Raw genomic sequence first — 18,844 nt, 5'->3', positions numbered from 1 at the left:
TAATGTAATGTTCATGTTCAATAAAATGAAGTATTCCATCTCGGAGTCTGTCATTCATATGTTATGGTAAGTCTTTTAGTTATGGGCAAATAAGGACAAGTTAAATTAGTTGTAGCCTACTGCAGATGTCCGCCCAAAGAATATGAAATAAAAGATTTAAATTACTAACTGGTTACCAACATAAAACTTTCAATCCATTACGTTGTCACGACGTGCCCACGACAGGCAGATTACGTTGCGAAGTTACGTGCAGGCGACGAATCCAGGAATTTCACTTTTCCGGTCGCCACGACGTAACTCGGTTCGTCGCCACGACGTAAGTTTGGTCATCATATTACGTCGACGTTACGTAACAGTTACGTATTTGTGTTAGCTGGGTATTCAGTCCACCGCCATGTTGATTCTAAAACGAGGCTGTGAGGGACATATGACCTCATTTTGAGATAAGAGCAGCGCAAAGTGAACTTAAAATCTGTTTTGTTATTAGCCTGTTGGTTAATCATCAATTTCTAATGTTGTAAACATGTTTACTTTATAACTAAGTACATATCTCCAATTTGTACAGATCACAAAAACCGCAAGTCATGTATACATTAAAAACTTTTCTCTGGGAAGTTTTTTGAGCAGGTTTTAACAGAAGTAGGATTCATTTTTAACTAACATTGTAGATGGTCCATATAGGGTTTTACCTTTAACAATACTTGCACAACAAACTATCACTTAAATACTTTAGCTTGTTATCAAGTCAATCATACGAAATTAAGTCAATGTTCATGTCATGAAAAAACATAAGGAGAAAATAAATGGTACAAACTCTTATGATCTATACAAACTGGAGATGTATACGTAGATGCCATAAAATATTGTTTTGTTGCACTATATTGGTGTTTTTAAGAATAATAAATGCTTACAACATGAGAAATAAGAGATAAGCCAACAGGTTAATATCCAAAACAGATATTACTGTACATAATGTGATAATCTCATCTCAAATTAGGTCATATGTCCCTTGTAATTTTAACAATCCATGTTTTCTGAGGTTCTTTGTGCTGTGGAAATTTGTAAAACGATGTATTTTCAGTGTTTTTGTGTTAGTTTTGATGGCTGAATGACCAGCATCCTGATACAAAACAATAGGTTTAAAGCGCACGTCCTGGACGTCCATCACAGAGGTGGGACAAAGTCATTGTTATGCAAGTCACAAGTAAGTCTCAAGTCTTTACTTTCGAGTCCCGAGTCAAGTCGAGTCAAAGACGAGGCAAGTCCCGAGTCGAGTCACAAGTCAAAGCCAACAAGTCTCAAGTCGAGTCCAAAGTCCTACCGTTTTACTTTCGAGTCATTTCAAGTCCTCTTACCACAGAAATAAAATGCGTGCTGTGGACAGGTGGAGGGAGGCCCCTATACTGCATTGCATTCGCAAAAGATCAAATTGGCCAAAAGTCTGTCAGTCATTTGTGCGCAATAGGGACGCAGAATGATGCCACCATGGCTGAAAACTCGCTCCACTGGAGAACTAGAAGCAGGCACTGCCAAGACTCGGATGGCTACTTGAAAGAGTGAATGAAGGGGTCTTACTGTTCAATGCCCAGAACAAAAGGGCATACTGTCCTTCTGCCATGTCAATGTAGTGACTTAGCTGCAGTGGTGTAGTCTAGGTTTTTGTTTTCCCTTTGACCCTTATGCTCACTCGTCCCAGCGCGACACCCCATATGCACCACTACACTCACAGATGCAAACAGTATAGATATTCATGTAACTGAGAGCATTCTGAAAGTCTCATAAACACATAAACTGAATGTGTATGAACATGTCAGTTTATTATAAGAGAAAAAAATACTTTAATAGCCAATTTGCATTTACAGCTGGGGAAACTGGACTGATTTTTAGACTAGTTTAGTGTTAACTTACATCTTACTCAGGGCCAAAAGCTACTCAACTGTTAATTAAAATTAAATAAACTGTTTACAATCTTCAATCTGTGGTTAACACATGCATTGAAGGAGAAAAAAATCCACTCTTTCAATAGCTATTATCTGACAACTATTGATAACATTACCATGTGTAATTTAATGGTGTAAATGTTTTTATTTAATACACATTTAAGATGACCATGAATTAACTCTAATTTGCATAGTCTTTGATATAAAAAGCTTATTTGCATATAATACAAGCATTGTCTAAAAAATGAAAATAGGCTTTTACTTAATTATTGTTACAAGATTATCATATTGCCTAATATTAGACACCCAAATCAAACAGAAGTTTAAGATCATATACATCTTGAACGTAAATATATCAATGAACACAGAGAAGGAAAGTTTAACACTGTGAATCACAAGCAAACATGCTGAAGGCAGCTGAAAACCATCAGGACATAAACACGGGCTTATTTTATTGCATTTGGAGCCTTACCTCCAGATAATGTAATAAACTGGACTGATGATTTAAATGTTGTTTACTCACATGTGCGTTGTTAACTCTCCGGATTTTATGTTGCAGCACTCGTTCACTTCACATGGATTGTTTGTTTACAGTGTCGCGTGAGCAGCTACACTGCAGGTTCGACTTTATTTGGCGCTAAGCAGACCTCTTGGTGATGTCAAAGTACCGCGAGAGCGTTTCAAAGCAGATTTCTCCATGTGATAACTGGAATCACTCTCGCGGTACTTTGCTGTCACTCGCCTGTGGCGCCACATCGGTCTGCTCCCCAGTCACTTTCGCGCCGCTATAGTAATTTCATATGCCGATCGGATCGCGCAGTCGGCAGGAAGTCAAACACACCAAATATATAGCCTAATATGTATATGCGTTTCAACCCGCTAAAGTAGCAAGTGTAGCATGCTGGTCAGTGCTTCACTATGACTAAAAGTTTGAAATGTCACAAAACCATGCTGTTACGCATCCTCGCGCTATTTTTAGTGGGTATACGGAATTCCTTGACAATTCCTAGTGGGTATAAGGCGTGTACCTGCGTATCACGTAGACTACACCACTGCTGAGCTGTACTGCTGGTACGGTCCCAACATCCAAACCAACGTGGGACTACAGTGATTGGCTGTCGTGCAGGCAGCGCGCATGCTCTCTGCATGCAGGTTGTGCACATTTTTTTCACAGATGCAGATACACTGAGAGCGGCGCGGCCGTGTGAAACAAAATTCCCCAGGTTTTCGTGTGAAGTAGCAAGTCTTCTCGAGTCATAAGGCGCAAGTCCAAGTGAAGTCACGAGTCATTGATGTTCAAGTCCAAGTCGAGTTGCAAGTCTTTGTACATTTTGTCGAGTCGAGTCTGAAGTCATCAAATTCATGACTCGAGTCTGACTCGAGTCCAAGTCAAATGACTCGAGTCCACACCTCTGGTCCATCATGCCGATGGACTGAATAATGCGTATAGCCTCAGTCTGCTGTAAATCACTTCTTTAACAATTTTCCAAAACATTTCATAATTGATGACGCTAATGCAACTTAAAAAAAACACTGAACCTGAGAGTACTGCAACACATGTTTATACCACGTTTACCATATTAATGTGTTTGTTTGATTGACAACATGTATGAAACCCACTTTTAAAACACAGTGATGATCTTCTTCATTAATAAATATTTAGTCATTAGTTTTGTTCGAGAAACACTTTGTATAGAGCCTTGATCAGCAAGTTTGTTAAACTTCAGCTTCATCTCAGCTACAGAATCACAGTTACACAAAACATCTCTTTGGTGTTTGTGCTGTTTTAACACTATCAACACACCCGTTTCATACTGTAGAAACATTCACTCATACATCTTGAGAAGAGCATGAAAAGATTTAGTAAAAATACAGGAGCAGTAAATCTCTTGATCCTGTACTGTAATGTGAGACTAATTGATCCATAAAGAGAAGATAATACTCACAGAGAACTATAGGAAGAGAAATCAACTCCATACTGATCTACTGATGACTGACACTTAAACATTAAACACTCTGTGTTAAACACTCAACACTTCCTCATTAACAATGTTTCTCAATTCCGTTCCTGCATATTTTGTATGTCTCTCTTATTTGCTGGCCTCAGTTCAGTTCATGGAGATCGCTGCTAATGAGCTCATTATTTTAATCAGGTTTGTTAAATAAGGGAGACATACAAAATCTGCAGAGCAGTGGGCCTCCAGGAATAACGTTGAGAACCACTGCTCTATAGCCCCATGTATAGACCTATAAACAAGCTAACTGCTGATGTTACCCACAACTCCTGAGAGGGAGGTGTTTAGTGATGTTTCATTGAAAACTCGATATTATATATAGTGAACATAATACATAGAAATAATGAACGAACAAAAGCTCAAATGTAAGGAGAAGTTGTCTTTTGATGTGTGATAATAACAGGATATGTCTACACAAAAACAGCCACTTCTGTTATGCGTTCATTTTTCCCAGTACTACAATCTTTTACTGTACATTTAGATGCATACAGTTTACTTTCACAATAAAAGAGTAGCCTACATACTTTTAGGGCATAATATAAGCGAGGAAACTGGAATGCAACACAAATGAATGTTTGACAAAATATATTTGAAATCTATAAAAATAAAATCGAGTTTGTGACTTTTTCATCCAGCATCAAATGGAGTAAAACTACATTTATTTGTCACTGACTGCACATAATAATGGTGGTAGTGACAGTGTTTGTAAATTAAAGGAAACATTTTATTAGAAGCTGTTGAACATTGACGGCTTTCACACATTTGTTAATAACACAAAACAGAAACGGAACTGAAACTAAAACCACACTGAGCTCAACTTTTCCATCAGATCACTCATGCAGAGTTTGACTTATATGTACATGTGAACACAGTTATCAGTGATGCATTTTAACTACAAACAATAAAACTTCAATACACACAAATCACATATGTAAGTATGTAAAGCAGTTTAACAAAACAATACAATCAATGTTGCCAAGACTAAGGATCTGACTTCTGAAAACACAAAGTAGTCCATGGCCCCATTATGACATGGTGGAGAGGGTCAGCTCTTTCAAGTTTTCAACCGTAGACAGAGAACACACATAAAAAAACTGTGAAGAATCTCAGCAACTGCACTTTCATGCATACAAACTCGTAGCACCCCAGTCAGGTTTGGGAACTGTACTGCCCTCAACCATAAAGCGCTACATAGGGTAGTGCCATCTGCTTAACACATGGAGCCAAACTCCCTTTACTCCAGGACACCTATTCAGATCGCTGTCTTAGGAAATCAAAGAAAGTGATCAAAGACCCAAGCCACAAACTTCCATCAGGGAAATGGTACTGCAGTATTAAAGCCTGGACCAGCAGTTTAGCTTTTCAGCTTTATCCCCCTGGCCATCAGATTACTGAAGTCACATAAATAACTTACTTCCACCAATACACTGCAAGATTCTGTCCTCTATCATTGTACTGTTTTGTGAAATTCTGCATATACTGTATCATATTGTGTTATGCACATGTGTATAATGTATCTACTGTGACTTCTGTGTTTATTATTATAACTTGTGTACTTACTGTTGTATTACTTTGTTTAGCCTATTTATTGTTGTAACTTCTCAACTGCACTGCTGACAGGACTATGCACACAAGATATTCACTCCATGTACACCTGTGTCAAGGATGAGACAATACGATGATTTGATTTTGATTTGAAAACTGCACATGGTTCTGGCTAGAGAGGATACAGCTATGGCGAAATCTCGAAAAAAAAAAAATGTTTGTTTAGTGTTAGGTTTGGGGGTAGAATTAGGATGAAAACAGGGCTCAATTTCATGAGATTTTGGCCATAGCTGTATCCCTTCTAGCCACAACCACTTCAAATGGCTAATTAGCATATCAGAGGATAAACTGCTAACAATACCAAACAACATGGGTGTCATATTCAATATTCTTCTAAACACTCTGTGGTCAATGAGAAAATGAGTCTTTATCCTACCAGAAGCATCTCAAAGTTAATGAACACTTTGTGGATTTTGCAATCTGCCCTTGAAATTAGTGATGGCAGGGGTGCCAGAGAAACTTACGCAATTGATCTCATTCTTACGCTGTCTTACGCCACACATCCATTATCTCATGCAGGCTCGTGCCCACCATTAACTCTTCACCCGCCAGTGTTTTTTTTAAAGTTGCCAGCCAGCGCCAGCATTTTTTATTCACAAAAGTTTAATGCCTTCCAGAAAATGTTCTTCTTTAAACATATAAACATACAATATATCAAATGAAAAAACAAACCGATCAGCCGATCAGTCTGCACAGCACTATTTAATTTGGATCATACAAAGCATCAAGCTCTGGATAAGAAGCAGGCCTGCCCAAATTCCACGAACGCAGATATCCTTAAAAAAACCTGCAGATTAAAGTACATGTCATTGATAAGTATTCAAACCCCGTGTGTACATGTTTGTAAGCTGTAAAAGCCTGCATGATGTTTGCGGTGATTTTAGCAATAACTGTAATAATAATAATGTAATAACTAGTAATAATTGTATAGAGAAAAATTCAATGGATATTTGACATCTGTAAACAATAATATATTTATATACAGAATCTAAATATGGTCTTGACTGTTGCTTTAGTTTAACTCAGAGTACTCATTTGGTTTGGTGTCCTCTCTCAGTGGTTGAACTCAATAAAATTTGCTGTCATTTGTACATTTTACAAAGACCATTATTCATTAGATTTTAGGGACTTTTTGACACTTATATCAGGAAGGAAGTATCTTTGACATTGAGAAACACCTAGGGACTGCAGCCTTCCAAGGCTGTATTTGAAGGCAAATGACATCACCGGGGCGCGACGAAGGCCAGCGCCAGCATGAGTCCCAATTCAAAGACTCCTTCACATACAAGCCTCTTAATGGCCTTTTCCCCCTGAAACCAAGAATCCAATATGTATCGCTCACAGCGGGTGCATCCCAATTCAGGGTCTGGATGCTTTTAAGGCCGCAGACTTTGAAGGCAACAATGCGAACTGAAATGAGACGGTCTAGCCTATGGGGGGAGTTGCATCACTTGCTGTTTCCTCCCACTGCGCTTGTCACCGGGACACAACAGCTGAGACCTATCGTTTAAACTTTTAAATTACATTTAAAGCATTACACTGTTGTGAACATATTTGCAATTGTATGTAGAAGGTATCATTATGTTTGGGCCTAGATCTCGTTGCTTTTACACATTTTGACCAGCAGGTGTTGCCAGCATGTATGGTGTTTTGAACACTTCGAAACAGTGAATTATTTTGCAAAGCAATTGGTTCAATTGATTTGAAGCTTCGAAAAGCTTTGTTTCTCCAATCACTCGTGAGCTACCATCCTGCAGACTTCGGCCATTTCTCAAAAATGAAATTGTTTAAAATAAGAACTAAGGATGAACTAAAACTAAAAATTAAGATATTTATAAAACCTACAAATAAGCATTACACAGACCTGCATTTCTAATCAAAATTTTTGCATGTTTTGCAAAACAGCAATCATTCATCACCAACTGCTCAAAATAATGGTGGTAGTGTCTGTAATGGAAAAATCTATTAGAAGCTGATGAACAAAAGCTGTTTTTAACACATTGGTTTTTATCGCAGTACTGAAACTAAAATCACACTGAAATTTATCTCCGTCAGACCTCTAACACTGATGTGTGCTGCTATATGCACTTGTCAGTTTTTAATTATCAGTGACACTTAACTATTATTAACTGTTTATGCGTAGGTTTAGAAATAAAAACAAACCATTCACAGTATTCAAAGAACACTGTGCAGAACTATGAAAATTAACCATGTTTTTTGTGTGGTAAATGTGTAGTAACCATGATTTAACTATGTTTTTTGAATACCATGGTTTTCAGTAGATATACTGTAGTAGGTGTAACGGGGTTGCTTTAAAGAAAGCGAGGGAAAGATGAATCCATGTGCGAAAAGGTTATTTATTGTAAATCCCAAAAGGACCAGCAAACATATCCAAGGGGCTAATCCACAAATGTAATCCAAATACAGGCAATGTGTCAGGGCAGGCAGCAAAATAGGCAAAATCCAAAATACAGGCACAGGTCAGATACAGGAACAGATATCAAAACAGAATTCAGGTAACAGGTAAACAGGTAACAGGTAAACAGATAACAGGTAAACAGATAACAGGTAAACAGATACAGATAACAGGCTGGGCTTACGAATGTAATAATCAGCCAGGAATAGGTGTACAGGAGGTGCTTAATACAAAACAGTCAGGAAGTGGCTGTGGCAGTGTGACGATGATATTTCAAAATAAAAGCCAGAACAGAACAGGATGTCAAAATAAAAGTCATTAACACAAAACACAACCAGAACACAAGAAAACACAGAACAAAACCTTACAGTAGGTTACACATTTCAGCTTATGAATGGTGTTTTGTGTTGTGTTTGTTGCACATTTTGATGTCTTGATGGCATGGCCCTAATAATGAAGAAATACATCTGCACTTCATTCATTCATTTTAGGAAGCCTCAAGTACTTCCCCTAGTTTTAGGTCAGCTAAAGCCTCTAGGTGCAAAGCAGTTGCAGAGTTTTTCACTAATTTAGCCTGTCAAAATTCTTAGTATTTTTGTCTTGTTTTCAGTAAAAATATCTAAAAATTCTTAAATAAAGGTTAAATTAGGATGAGCAAAACTACCCAAGAAAATAAGTCTAGTTTTTAGACCAAAAATATCAAATTTAAGTGATTTTGTGAATAAAACAAGCAAAAATATCTGCCAAGGGGGTAAGGAAAAAAATCTTGAACCTTTTTTTTAAACACCAAATTCAAGACAAAAAGCAAGAAAAATTAGATTACCACATTGGCAGATTTTTTTGCTTGTTTTATGCACAAAATCTAAATTTGATATTTTTGCTCTAAAAACTCGACTTATTTTCTTGGGTCGTTTTATTTATCAAGAAAAAGCATCTTAATTTAAGAATGTTTAGATATTTTTACTGAAAACAAATACTAAGATTTTTTTCTTGAAAATCATTTTTTGCAGTATGCCATCAGTTGTGGTGTTGACCGGTCTTGAATAAAATTTCGAGTCCTCTTTGTCTGAGACCGAGACGAGAGACCTGGTAAAAATGTGGTCGAGACCAAGACCTTTAAAAAGTGGTCTTGAGACCGAGACAGGTCTCGAGAACTACAACACTATTGTTCTGTTTTTGGGATCGACCGATATGGATTTTTCAGTGTCAATGCCGATACCGTTTTTTGTTTCATCAGCCTTAGCCAATGACCGATACAGGCTGCCGATTTTCTTGAGCCGATACTGCTTTTGCTCCCTCAATTTACATCATAAAAATTATGTAAAAAAATAGCATGTTGTTAAAAAGAGATGTTATTAGTTTGGACAGTTCTTACATTTATTTTAGTCTAGGACTAGTCTAATCCCTGTCCGGGAAACTGCCCCATAGAGATGAAAAATAAAAACCCGCTTTGTTCAGCTATGATCAGCTGTTAGGACGAGCTTTCGATGTTGCCATGGAAAGGTTGGTTGTTTTTAGACACATGACCTGCAATCGCTTGCGGCTTCCAGCACTCTGTCTGTAAATAATGCCGGAAAAAAATCGGCGAACACGGAAGCCATGTATCGGCGGATGCCGATATACATAAACCTCGCAAATATCTGCCGATATATCGGTCTATCACTATACTGTTTTCATTTAATTTTAAGGTGAATATCTCTTCAAATGCAATAAAATAACATTTTATCAATTTGAATTATTATTCTTATTGGATGATTGATTGTATTTCTCTAACACCTGGTGGAACCTAAAAAAATGAAATGAAGAATATTCATGATGCTGTTATAAAACCCTTATTAACCCTTAATGACAGTTGCATAAAATATCATGTTCATGAAACGTGCCATGTCATGATTACAAAGGTTATGAACACCCCTTCAAGTAAAGTGTTACCGTTATGTCTGTGAGAGACAGGTTGATTTCAATTTATTTTGCACATTTAACACTTTTCAATTCAATGCATATAAAGACCCTTTCTGAAGAAAAGTGGCTGACAGATGATCAGACAGATGATTCACCTCTCAGTCTACAGCATTTGAGAACCAGCACGACTGTCGCTATCAGATATGGACAAACTGCCAGCAGAAAAGTGATCATGTTGAGAGCAAACACCTCCTGATAAACACCTGAAACATAAACACATTTTATCATGCAGTATATCTGAACAACAACAAACAAAATCACTTGAGATCATTTCTATAGACTCTCACCTCTGACTGAGATCCAGCTCTTTGGAGACTCACCTCTCTCTGGGTGTTTACAGTAGTAGAAACCCTCATGTGACTTTGAGACTGTAGGGATGATCATCATGTCTCCTGTAGTCTGATTCTGCACCAATGATCCATCTTTATAAAATTCAGCTCTCAGATTTGAGGGTTTTTTATATCGATATAAACAGCGTAGAGTCAGATTATGACCTTCAGTCACAGGATGAACAGGACTGTCCAGAATCACATCAACATCTACAAACAGTCGAAATAACTGATGAATATAAATTATAAAAAAATATATCAAGATGATTTTTACAATATTCTATCAGCAAGTTACATCTGGTAGATGGTAAAGAATAAAGTAAAAATTCCATAAACTTAAAATGAAAGAGCATCTTTAACCAAAATATAATAGAAACTTTAACAACACCCTAGCAACCAGCAAGAGAACCATTGCAAGCAGTTGTGCCTGTTAACCACAACATACATGTTAAGTACACCAGGAAGTTAATAACAGATCTCTCAAAGAATGCATTGCATGATATATGTGACCAGTCACGGAAAGTAGGGACACAAGTCGGATCTGGGCATTTTGAGTTATTCACAGATTCTGAAATTGCAGTTTCTAAGCTTTCCAACGATGTGTAACACATGGAAATCTGATAAGATTTGGAGAAGTTGTGGCCATTTGAATATAGGAACTCAGAAATACTCAAACCGAGAAAATCGAGACGAAAGGGACTCTTCTTTCCAGCTGGGGGAGACAATAGGGCTCATTTACATCTCATTTAGCTAAGCCATACCCCCTGTAAAACCCTTTTTGAGATAGCATCATATGTAGTATTTTATGACCAAATGACAACCCGCAAAAATAAACATGACTCTTTTACCTTTGTGGGGATCACAAGTCGAATCCAGTCTGTTTCAGATTATCCAATGACCATATTTGTCCACAAATGCGTATAATCCGTGAATTATAGATTGTTTACATCAGATTTCGCATGAATGTCTGGTAATACAATATAATATATAATCTGAAGATTATTTAAATCGTAACATGTAAGGGTATAGACCTTTTGCGGGTCGACGTCACAGTTACGTCACGCGCGCATGTGGTGGCAGAAAAACAGTGGAAATGAATGAGACACGAGTGAAACGAACAATATAACTCACTAAAAAATGTTTTGTTGTGCTGTTGAGTGTCAGAATAGGAATGCCAAAATAGATGACCTTCATTTTTATAGTATATCGTCGTCGAAGACACCATTTGAAGATAAACGTAGGTGTTTATGGTTGCAATAAAAGCCCTCAACCGGACAGACTGGAGTGATGAAATCATCTGAAAATCTTTTAATTATTTGAATAGAAAATAATTAGAGAAGATATCCGGTGTTCTGTCGAAGTCTGTTCCCTCTATGTGTTTCTTATAGCGTTTTCATCACGTTACGTTTATAATTTATTTAGAAAGATTAAAGATTTTAATTAGTTCATAATATCAATAATATTACCATTTATTAAAGTTTTCGTATTTTATTTTTCATTTTCTATTACTTCTTTTTACCATATATCTTAGCCTATGTCTTCTTCCTGTTTGTTCTAAATTATGATGTTTACTAAAAAATATATAAACATAGCACACACACACACACACGATGTAAAGTGTTAATAATATATAAACAGGCCTATACAAATTAATTTGTATGTAAACATAATAGTTTTAGATCAAACACATAGGATAAAAATATAAGGAAGAAATTGAAAACAGGAAATGATTAAATGTTTAATAAATGATATTATACAGAATACATGATAGTATTGCTCTTATAAGTACTTCAGAGATTCATACTGTAAAAATAATTGATTTACCAATAAAGAACAATACATATACATTACATACATGCAAGCATATCAGTGTCCAAGCAATTAAAACTTTTAATTTATTTAAAAAATAAACGTAACTTGGTGAAAACGTTATAAGAAACATTACACTTAAGAGAAATATAGGGGAAACAGACTTCTACAGAACACCGGATCCTTAAAAATCACAGTTTAATGCTAAAACACTTCACACAGCTATTGAGAAGCATTCACTTTCTGCCACCAGTTGGGCTCCGCCCACAAAAAACGTCATCTCTGTTTGCAAACACGCAAAAGGTCTATATGAGCTTACACTCCGTTAAACACATGAACCCGCCTTCAAAGTTTGTATTTAAAATAGGGAAGTAGTATAATAGATCATCCAAACAGCGCCGTCGAAAACGTGACATCCTTTAGAGATGTTACCAATGGCTCGCTCGTTCCTCCATCAGCCAATGACTTCATGGAAAATATTGATAGACAAAACATGTAGCCAATTATATGAAGAATACAACGATATCTGTGTAACGTCTGTGTGTCTGGACTCATGCTGCGCTGCAAGAACTGACATAGAGATGACGTCAAAGTACCGCGAGAGCGAGTCGAAATTAAACTACTGCGTAAGATTTCTTGAAGAGCTCTCGCAGTACTTTGACGTCATCCCACTGCGGCGCCGCATAAAGTCAGTGACGCGGCTGACGTACGATGCGGCTGACTGTTATTTGTTCCGCCCCAGCTTCTTGTATTTTTCTTTTGTTTTGTGCGCCCGAGCTTTACAGTCTGGGGAGACGCACGCTGTAAGTAAAAAAAAAAAAACTTAGCAAACATGTCTGAGGAACAGTGCAGCCGCGTCACTACAGTCACGTGACTTCACGCTCGAGCCGGAAGAGAAGACAATGCTGAATAAAGTCGTAATTCTGCTATTTTTGGACCAAACTGTATTTTCGATGCATCAACACAATCTTACTGACCCACTGATGTCACATGGACTACTTTGATGATGTTTTATTACCTTTCTGGACATGGAACCATACATAGATTTTCAATGAAGGGGATAGAAAGCTCTCGGACTAAATCTAACGATAAAACATCTTAAACTGTGTTTCGAAGATGAACGGAGGTCTTCCGAGTTTAGAACGACATAAGGGTGAGTCATTAATTATATTATTTTCATTTTTGTGCGAACTATCCTTATTTAGTAGTCACGCTGTTCCCTTTGGGGGCGGAGGCGAAAACAAAAGCTTATACAGTATGTAAATATACACACAGACAATGACGCCCCCCACTGCACGCTAGATTCTCCGGAAAAACAAGCCTATTTTAACCGCAAAATGTACGCTTTTAAATATACAAAAACTGCTATCTCAAACATGGAGAGGCTTCTTCGTGATCTCAACCATCAGATTCTGCAATAAAACGAAAATCACAAATCAATGTTTCTCATTTTCTCAAAACTTGTGCTGCCGACTTGTGCCCCTGGTTTCCGTGACGGGTCACATATATTAAAGGTAGGGTAACAGATTTGATCCTGAAATTTTTTTTTGTTATGCTGGTTAAAAGTCTCCTCACATCCTGATAGCAATCACTGTGTTAAGTTGTTTAAATGTATTTGAAGAAATTTATGTCATCTGTGAAAGGCGTAGGACCAAAAAATGTTCAACAAATCATAGATTTCGGTCCAAACAGACGTTTCCATTTTGTCCCTCATACGTAAGCGTAATTTGAATGCCCACAGCGCAGCGAGTCCACGCAGACACCATACGTCATCGGCGCGTTCACGTGCGCTCAACTCCTGTCTGTAAACAGTGAGAACAGCAAACTTTTTTATGCTGAATTGACAACATACACAGAAGGCACACAATGAAACACATCTTTTATAACAACAACAGCAAAAACTGCCTGGATCAGCAAGAGCAAAAACCCAAATTAACATTGGTAACTTTACTGCTTTACCACGAGATGAAACAGCTGCAGGAGGCAAAGGGTCTGAAAGGGTCGTTGCACTGTTTATTTTGGTAAGGTAGGTACGCGATATGTTTGTATTTAGATGGATTCAGATATTCTACTTTGATGAAACGTTGCTTATGAAATTTGAGTTCGTTTACGGATTAGCATAACGATATAGTTACTACGTCTACACAACCGAACGTGTGCTTAAACTAATTCTGATGTAAACCAGTTGTTTGGTTATTTTGGAAGTGTTATTCGACTTTGTACTTTAAAGTTTTCTCACTGCTGAATGAGACATGAGATGTGACCGTCTGATCTGTGCGTGTTCATGTGTTTGGAAAGAGGCGTGACTTTGGATGGCGATTTGACTTGAGGGTGGGATCGGGATTTCATTGCTAGGCGGCTACCGTTAGCATTTTTCAAAATGTGTTACCCTACCTTTAATAGGCTAGAATATATCTTTAGTGTGCTTAAAAAATATAAATAATACTTATTTGAGATGTTACATCTCTCACATGTACAACATGTGTTTACCACTCGACAGGGCAAGCTCTGGCGTGGTCACGTGGAAAAGTGCCGTCAATGCATACCCTCTATATTTAATAAAAGCACATTTTCAAAATAAATGCCCCAAAACAGATGGTAATAAAAACAAATAATATAATAAAAAAATAAAAAATTATCTATAATCTGTTGTAACAACATATCCCTGCTACACTAACATAACCGTGAGCATCCATTCAGGTTGTAGCGATATTTGACAGTTAAGAGAGGCAGCTTTCCCGTGAGTGGGCATGGTTTCATCTCTGGAAACAGACATCCCCCCAGTTCCCTTTCAATACGGTTCACTTCGCATTGCGTCAGTTTGCTGACGCTATGGGGAAAACTCCTGTTTACTCCACGATTGAAGCCTATTGGTTAACGTCTGTACAAAGTACAGACCAATGACGTTTGAACCCGCGTGCGGGATGCACACGTCCTTATATAAGCACGGGTCAAGCGTCAAGAGCTCATTAATTTTCTCCTTCAGCGTGAACCTCTCGCTGCTCCGAAGAAGAAGAAGCCTTACCTCGCCGTCGATACAAGCTCTGCAGCGGAGTCCAGGCCTAGCGTCTTCCCCTGCCGTTTTCCGGCTGAGAACCGAAGATAGCAGAATCCAGGTCTAGTGTCTTCCCCTGACGCTTTCCGGCGGAGAACCGAAGATAGCCTTCGCTTGCCGTGCCGATATTGGAGCACCAAGAACACTCATTATAAGAGCTTAACCGGCCTGAGTCTGTCTCACTCCGGTAGAGCTCACTATTAATCTATACAGAGCTTCATGCCCCTCCCCTCCTGGAACGGCGCAATCTCATTCGTCTGCTCGATAAGGGGGACACGCCTCTATTGGAGCGCTAAAAACACTTATTATGAGAGCTTAACCGGCCTGAGTCTGTCTCACTTTGGGAGAGCTCACTATTCGTCTGCCCGGTCATTTCTCTCTGGTTTAGACGGAATCAGAGGCAGAACGAATTTGTTTCTAATATACTGAGGCCCGAATACCTCCCTTTATTCAGTCCCGTCCTATATCAGTGCGCTGAATATTGATACATTCTTATATACCCGGTTTTTCTGCCCTTTTAATAAACGGCAAAACCGCGGGCCTCACGGCAGACCTCCTCTCTGTGATGGGTCCAGTCTGACATTAAACCACCTAGACATACTGCTCTGCTCCGTGAGCCGTTCTGGTCACCGTCACTACTAGGGTTGTAACGGTATGAGATTTTCACGGTATGATAATCGTCTTAGAAACTATCAGTTTCACGGTATATGGTATTAAATTATTATTATTATAATCATCAGCTATAATGACCCTTAAATGAATGAAAACAGATATGGTTTTTGGTTGAACATTTGGTTTATTATATCAAACTTTTATAGAAAAAAACTTTTGAAAACAATAAAGACAAAATAAAGCTGCATCACTCATTTGAACAAAATAAGGATAGATATGGCATATGTATAATCGACTTAAAATTGACTCGTAAAATAAATCACTTAAATGTGCTTAAGTGTTTTGAGAGCGCAAGATGGAGAGTGTGCGTGCGCGCGAGCGAGAGAGAGAGGAGAGGTTACCAGCGTTCACATGTAAACAAAGCAGACATGTGCGCTTATAAACAGCGCTTTATCAGGCATTATACTGAGATTAAACGACAAGAAAATGCCATAAAGACTTTTCTCAAGACAGTTCACTTCCGAGGTGCATTTACATAAAAGCTTTGTGTCCGAAAACAGATCGGCCGAAAATTAAAAACACATCCGATTTATGGACGATATTCATGACTGGATTTCTGGATTCCCTCTGCATCACGGAAATAATACTGCTTTAAATTATAAACAAAACACACCTTTATCTGCACAGAGGGATGTGTTTGCGAAGATGGTAGCACAGGTTTGACGTATTTCCTCCTTTTGCAGCCCCTCTTCATCCACATTTCTTGCAAACTGAATATCCATCTTTAAGGACAACCCGCGCTCGTTTTTGGGATACCCAAAGAATTCCCGTACTGCAAATTTTAACTTTTTCCAGCGGGAGATAGAGGTTAGAATTTGTGGTCTCTGGCTCTGAAATTTTCTCTGCTGTACATAAATGAGTGGCGACTAGCAATCACATGAAATGAAGTTGCATATGCGCAGTAGCGCAAGTGAGATCTCCTATATTATAATTTTTTCCAAAACCGGTAATAAGCAAATGTTTACGTTATGATAACCGTACATGTTAATATCATGGTATATTAATACCTGAACGGCCGAGCTCTGGTCTCCGCAGCACAGCTGCATCGACAGAGAACGAACTGTCTGGGAGAGGAGGGGTTAAGTCGCGCCTTGGCTGGACTGCCCTAAAATGTTTTCTGTGTGCTGTTTATCCAAGAAATACTGTGTAATACTGTCGGTTATGCGACCTCACTATAGTGGCGAATGGTATTGAATTCCTCTAAGAGCAATTTCCGTGCTTACTATACTGTGTATTGACACCCCACGGCTGTATGGTGTCTCTAAACACTTTTTGCCTTACCGACAAGCAGTCAGTTATAGGCACACACGGCCCGCCGTCCATAATTGTATCGACGCTTGCCGAAAAAAAACCCGGTTTGGCCATATACTGTGTATTGACACCCCACGGCTGTACGATGTCTCTAACACCTTTCTGCCAAATTCGCTCGCAGCCCACCTCAGTTTCTCCGCTATGATACTGACGGCTCAAACGAGCACGGTCTTACAGCTGTTATTTTCTCTTCCTAGAGAGACGGCAGCCACAGACTTTTTCATGGCTTCAAGCGTTTGAATTGCGCCCTCTCCGGACGGCCACTCAAAGGCTTACAGCCAAGCGGTTTATGACGTTTTTCGGCCATATAGCTGATTTATATCAGCGGATCCGAAGACGCTCACACCTCCGCTCCGCTCCAATACTCTGAGATATTAAGGGTAATATCAACCTCAAGTGAGCTTGCTACCCGCCACAATACGTTTCGTTTATGACGCTCGGAAAGCGAGCTCAACGCGCGCCCCACAGTCAGACGCGCGGCATTTCGTTTAAGACGGGCTCAAGTACCCCTCTAACGAGCCCCAGAAAGCTGAATATCGTGGCATTCTGTTCATAAGACCACTTCAGTTTGACTAAGCAAAGGTCCCGCCACGAGCTGACGGCCGGGAAGCTTATGCTTTAAGTTACACACGGCTGCATGAAGTGCTATCATTACGAGCTCGCCCAGCATCTGCTGTGGGTTGAACACGCTTTACGACGGCAATCAGCCTTCGGCGCGTGGAACGCCCATTTGTCTCATATCAATCACCTTGTACTGTACATACGGTCCATTAAGGGGATGATGATTTAGCACTGCAGCACTCTCGACCGTGTTATTGTGATAATGCGGTCGGGCAAACTACGGTGGTTTCATTATTCACCGAACCAGACTGAGATCTCGCCCCTGTACAAGCTGACGAGTCATCTCCTTTATAAAGTCATTGCATCACTTTATAAGCTATGTTCAATCAGAGTGATACGCATCTCGTGCTTAAACTACCAAGATGCAGACATATTAACCCGTTACGATGGGCGTGCGGAGATTGCATCCGTGGGACACGACCTACATTACGTGCTTTATGACACGTTGACACGAGCTGTTAGGACCCCTTTGCGATGCGTCCTTATGCGAAGTCTGATCTATTCTGTCTAGTGACAGCAAAAAGTCTATACCCCCAGCGAATTGTGGGTGGAACAGTTTTCTCCTCACTACAGAGGCTCGTGCACGGCGGCTCTCTCCCCTACCTATATCTATGTGGCGGTGATAACAGCGAACCACGCTTTTACGACCGACCATTCATTTAATTCACAAGCCTGTCATCTCTCAACCATACGCTTCTCGGTGCACTGAAGGGTTCACCCGTGTGCGCACAATTTATTATCAGAACACATGACAGCGCGCTCCAGAATCTTGCCGGCCTGTGCATTATAACACTCTGATTCATCTATATGCATTCATGATGTACTCAAGTGTTCACCTGTGCCCGTGCAATTTTATAGTCAATACACATTTACGGCGCGCTTGGAAAGCTCACCGATCTGTGCACTATATACTACCTATATGCATCCTGATGCGCTCTAGGGCGCACCTGGGTTCACACTATTGTGGTATCTGTATAATCCCACGCTACGAACCGTTCTGCCGCATATTATAGTCAGATCGGCCGTTCGTGAGCTTCGCAGATCACTCACTACGTATGCCTGTTGCTAACAGTGGTTATTTAGATGGATTGTTGAAGCCATCGCACTGG

At 39.2% G+C, this 18,844-nt stretch overlaps 2 protein-coding genes across 2 annotated transcripts in view; both read right to left on the bottom strand.

Annotated features, from left to right (window-relative positions):
* The window catches only part of LOC135734104 (Fc receptor-like protein 5), a 35,698-nt gene extending 31,712 nt beyond the window's left edge, over positions 1–3,986 (bottom strand). Inside the window, exon 1 of the mRNA XM_065252985.1 lies at positions 3,887–3,986. Within this exon, the coding sequence (XP_065109057.1) occupies positions 3,887–3,917 (31 nt within the window). The 5' untranslated portion in view covers positions 3,918–3,986. The remainder of the gene's footprint in view (positions 1–3,886) is intronic.
* A 6,030-nt stretch (positions 3,987–10,016) lies between these two features.
* LOC141281893 (high affinity immunoglobulin gamma Fc receptor I-like) overlaps positions 10,017–18,844 on the bottom strand; it is a 33,557-nt gene continuing 24,729 nt past the window's right edge. Inside the window, exons 7-8 of the mRNA XM_073813742.1 lie at positions 10,226–10,477; positions 10,017–10,141 (exon numbers count right to left, since the gene is read on the bottom strand). Coding sequence (XP_073669843.1) covers positions 10,017–10,141; positions 10,226–10,477 — 377 coding nt within the window. The remainder of the gene's footprint in view (positions 10,142–10,225; positions 10,478–18,844) is intronic.

This window comes from Paramisgurnus dabryanus, chromosome 3 (assembly GCF_030506205.2).
Source record: "Paramisgurnus dabryanus chromosome 3, PD_genome_1.1, whole genome shotgun sequence".
Classification (NCBI taxonomy): domain Eukaryota; kingdom Metazoa; phylum Chordata; class Actinopteri; order Cypriniformes; family Cobitidae; genus Paramisgurnus; species Paramisgurnus dabryanus.
Note: the sequence above shows the minus strand (reverse complement) of the source record. Positions and strands in the feature narration are given on the sequence as shown.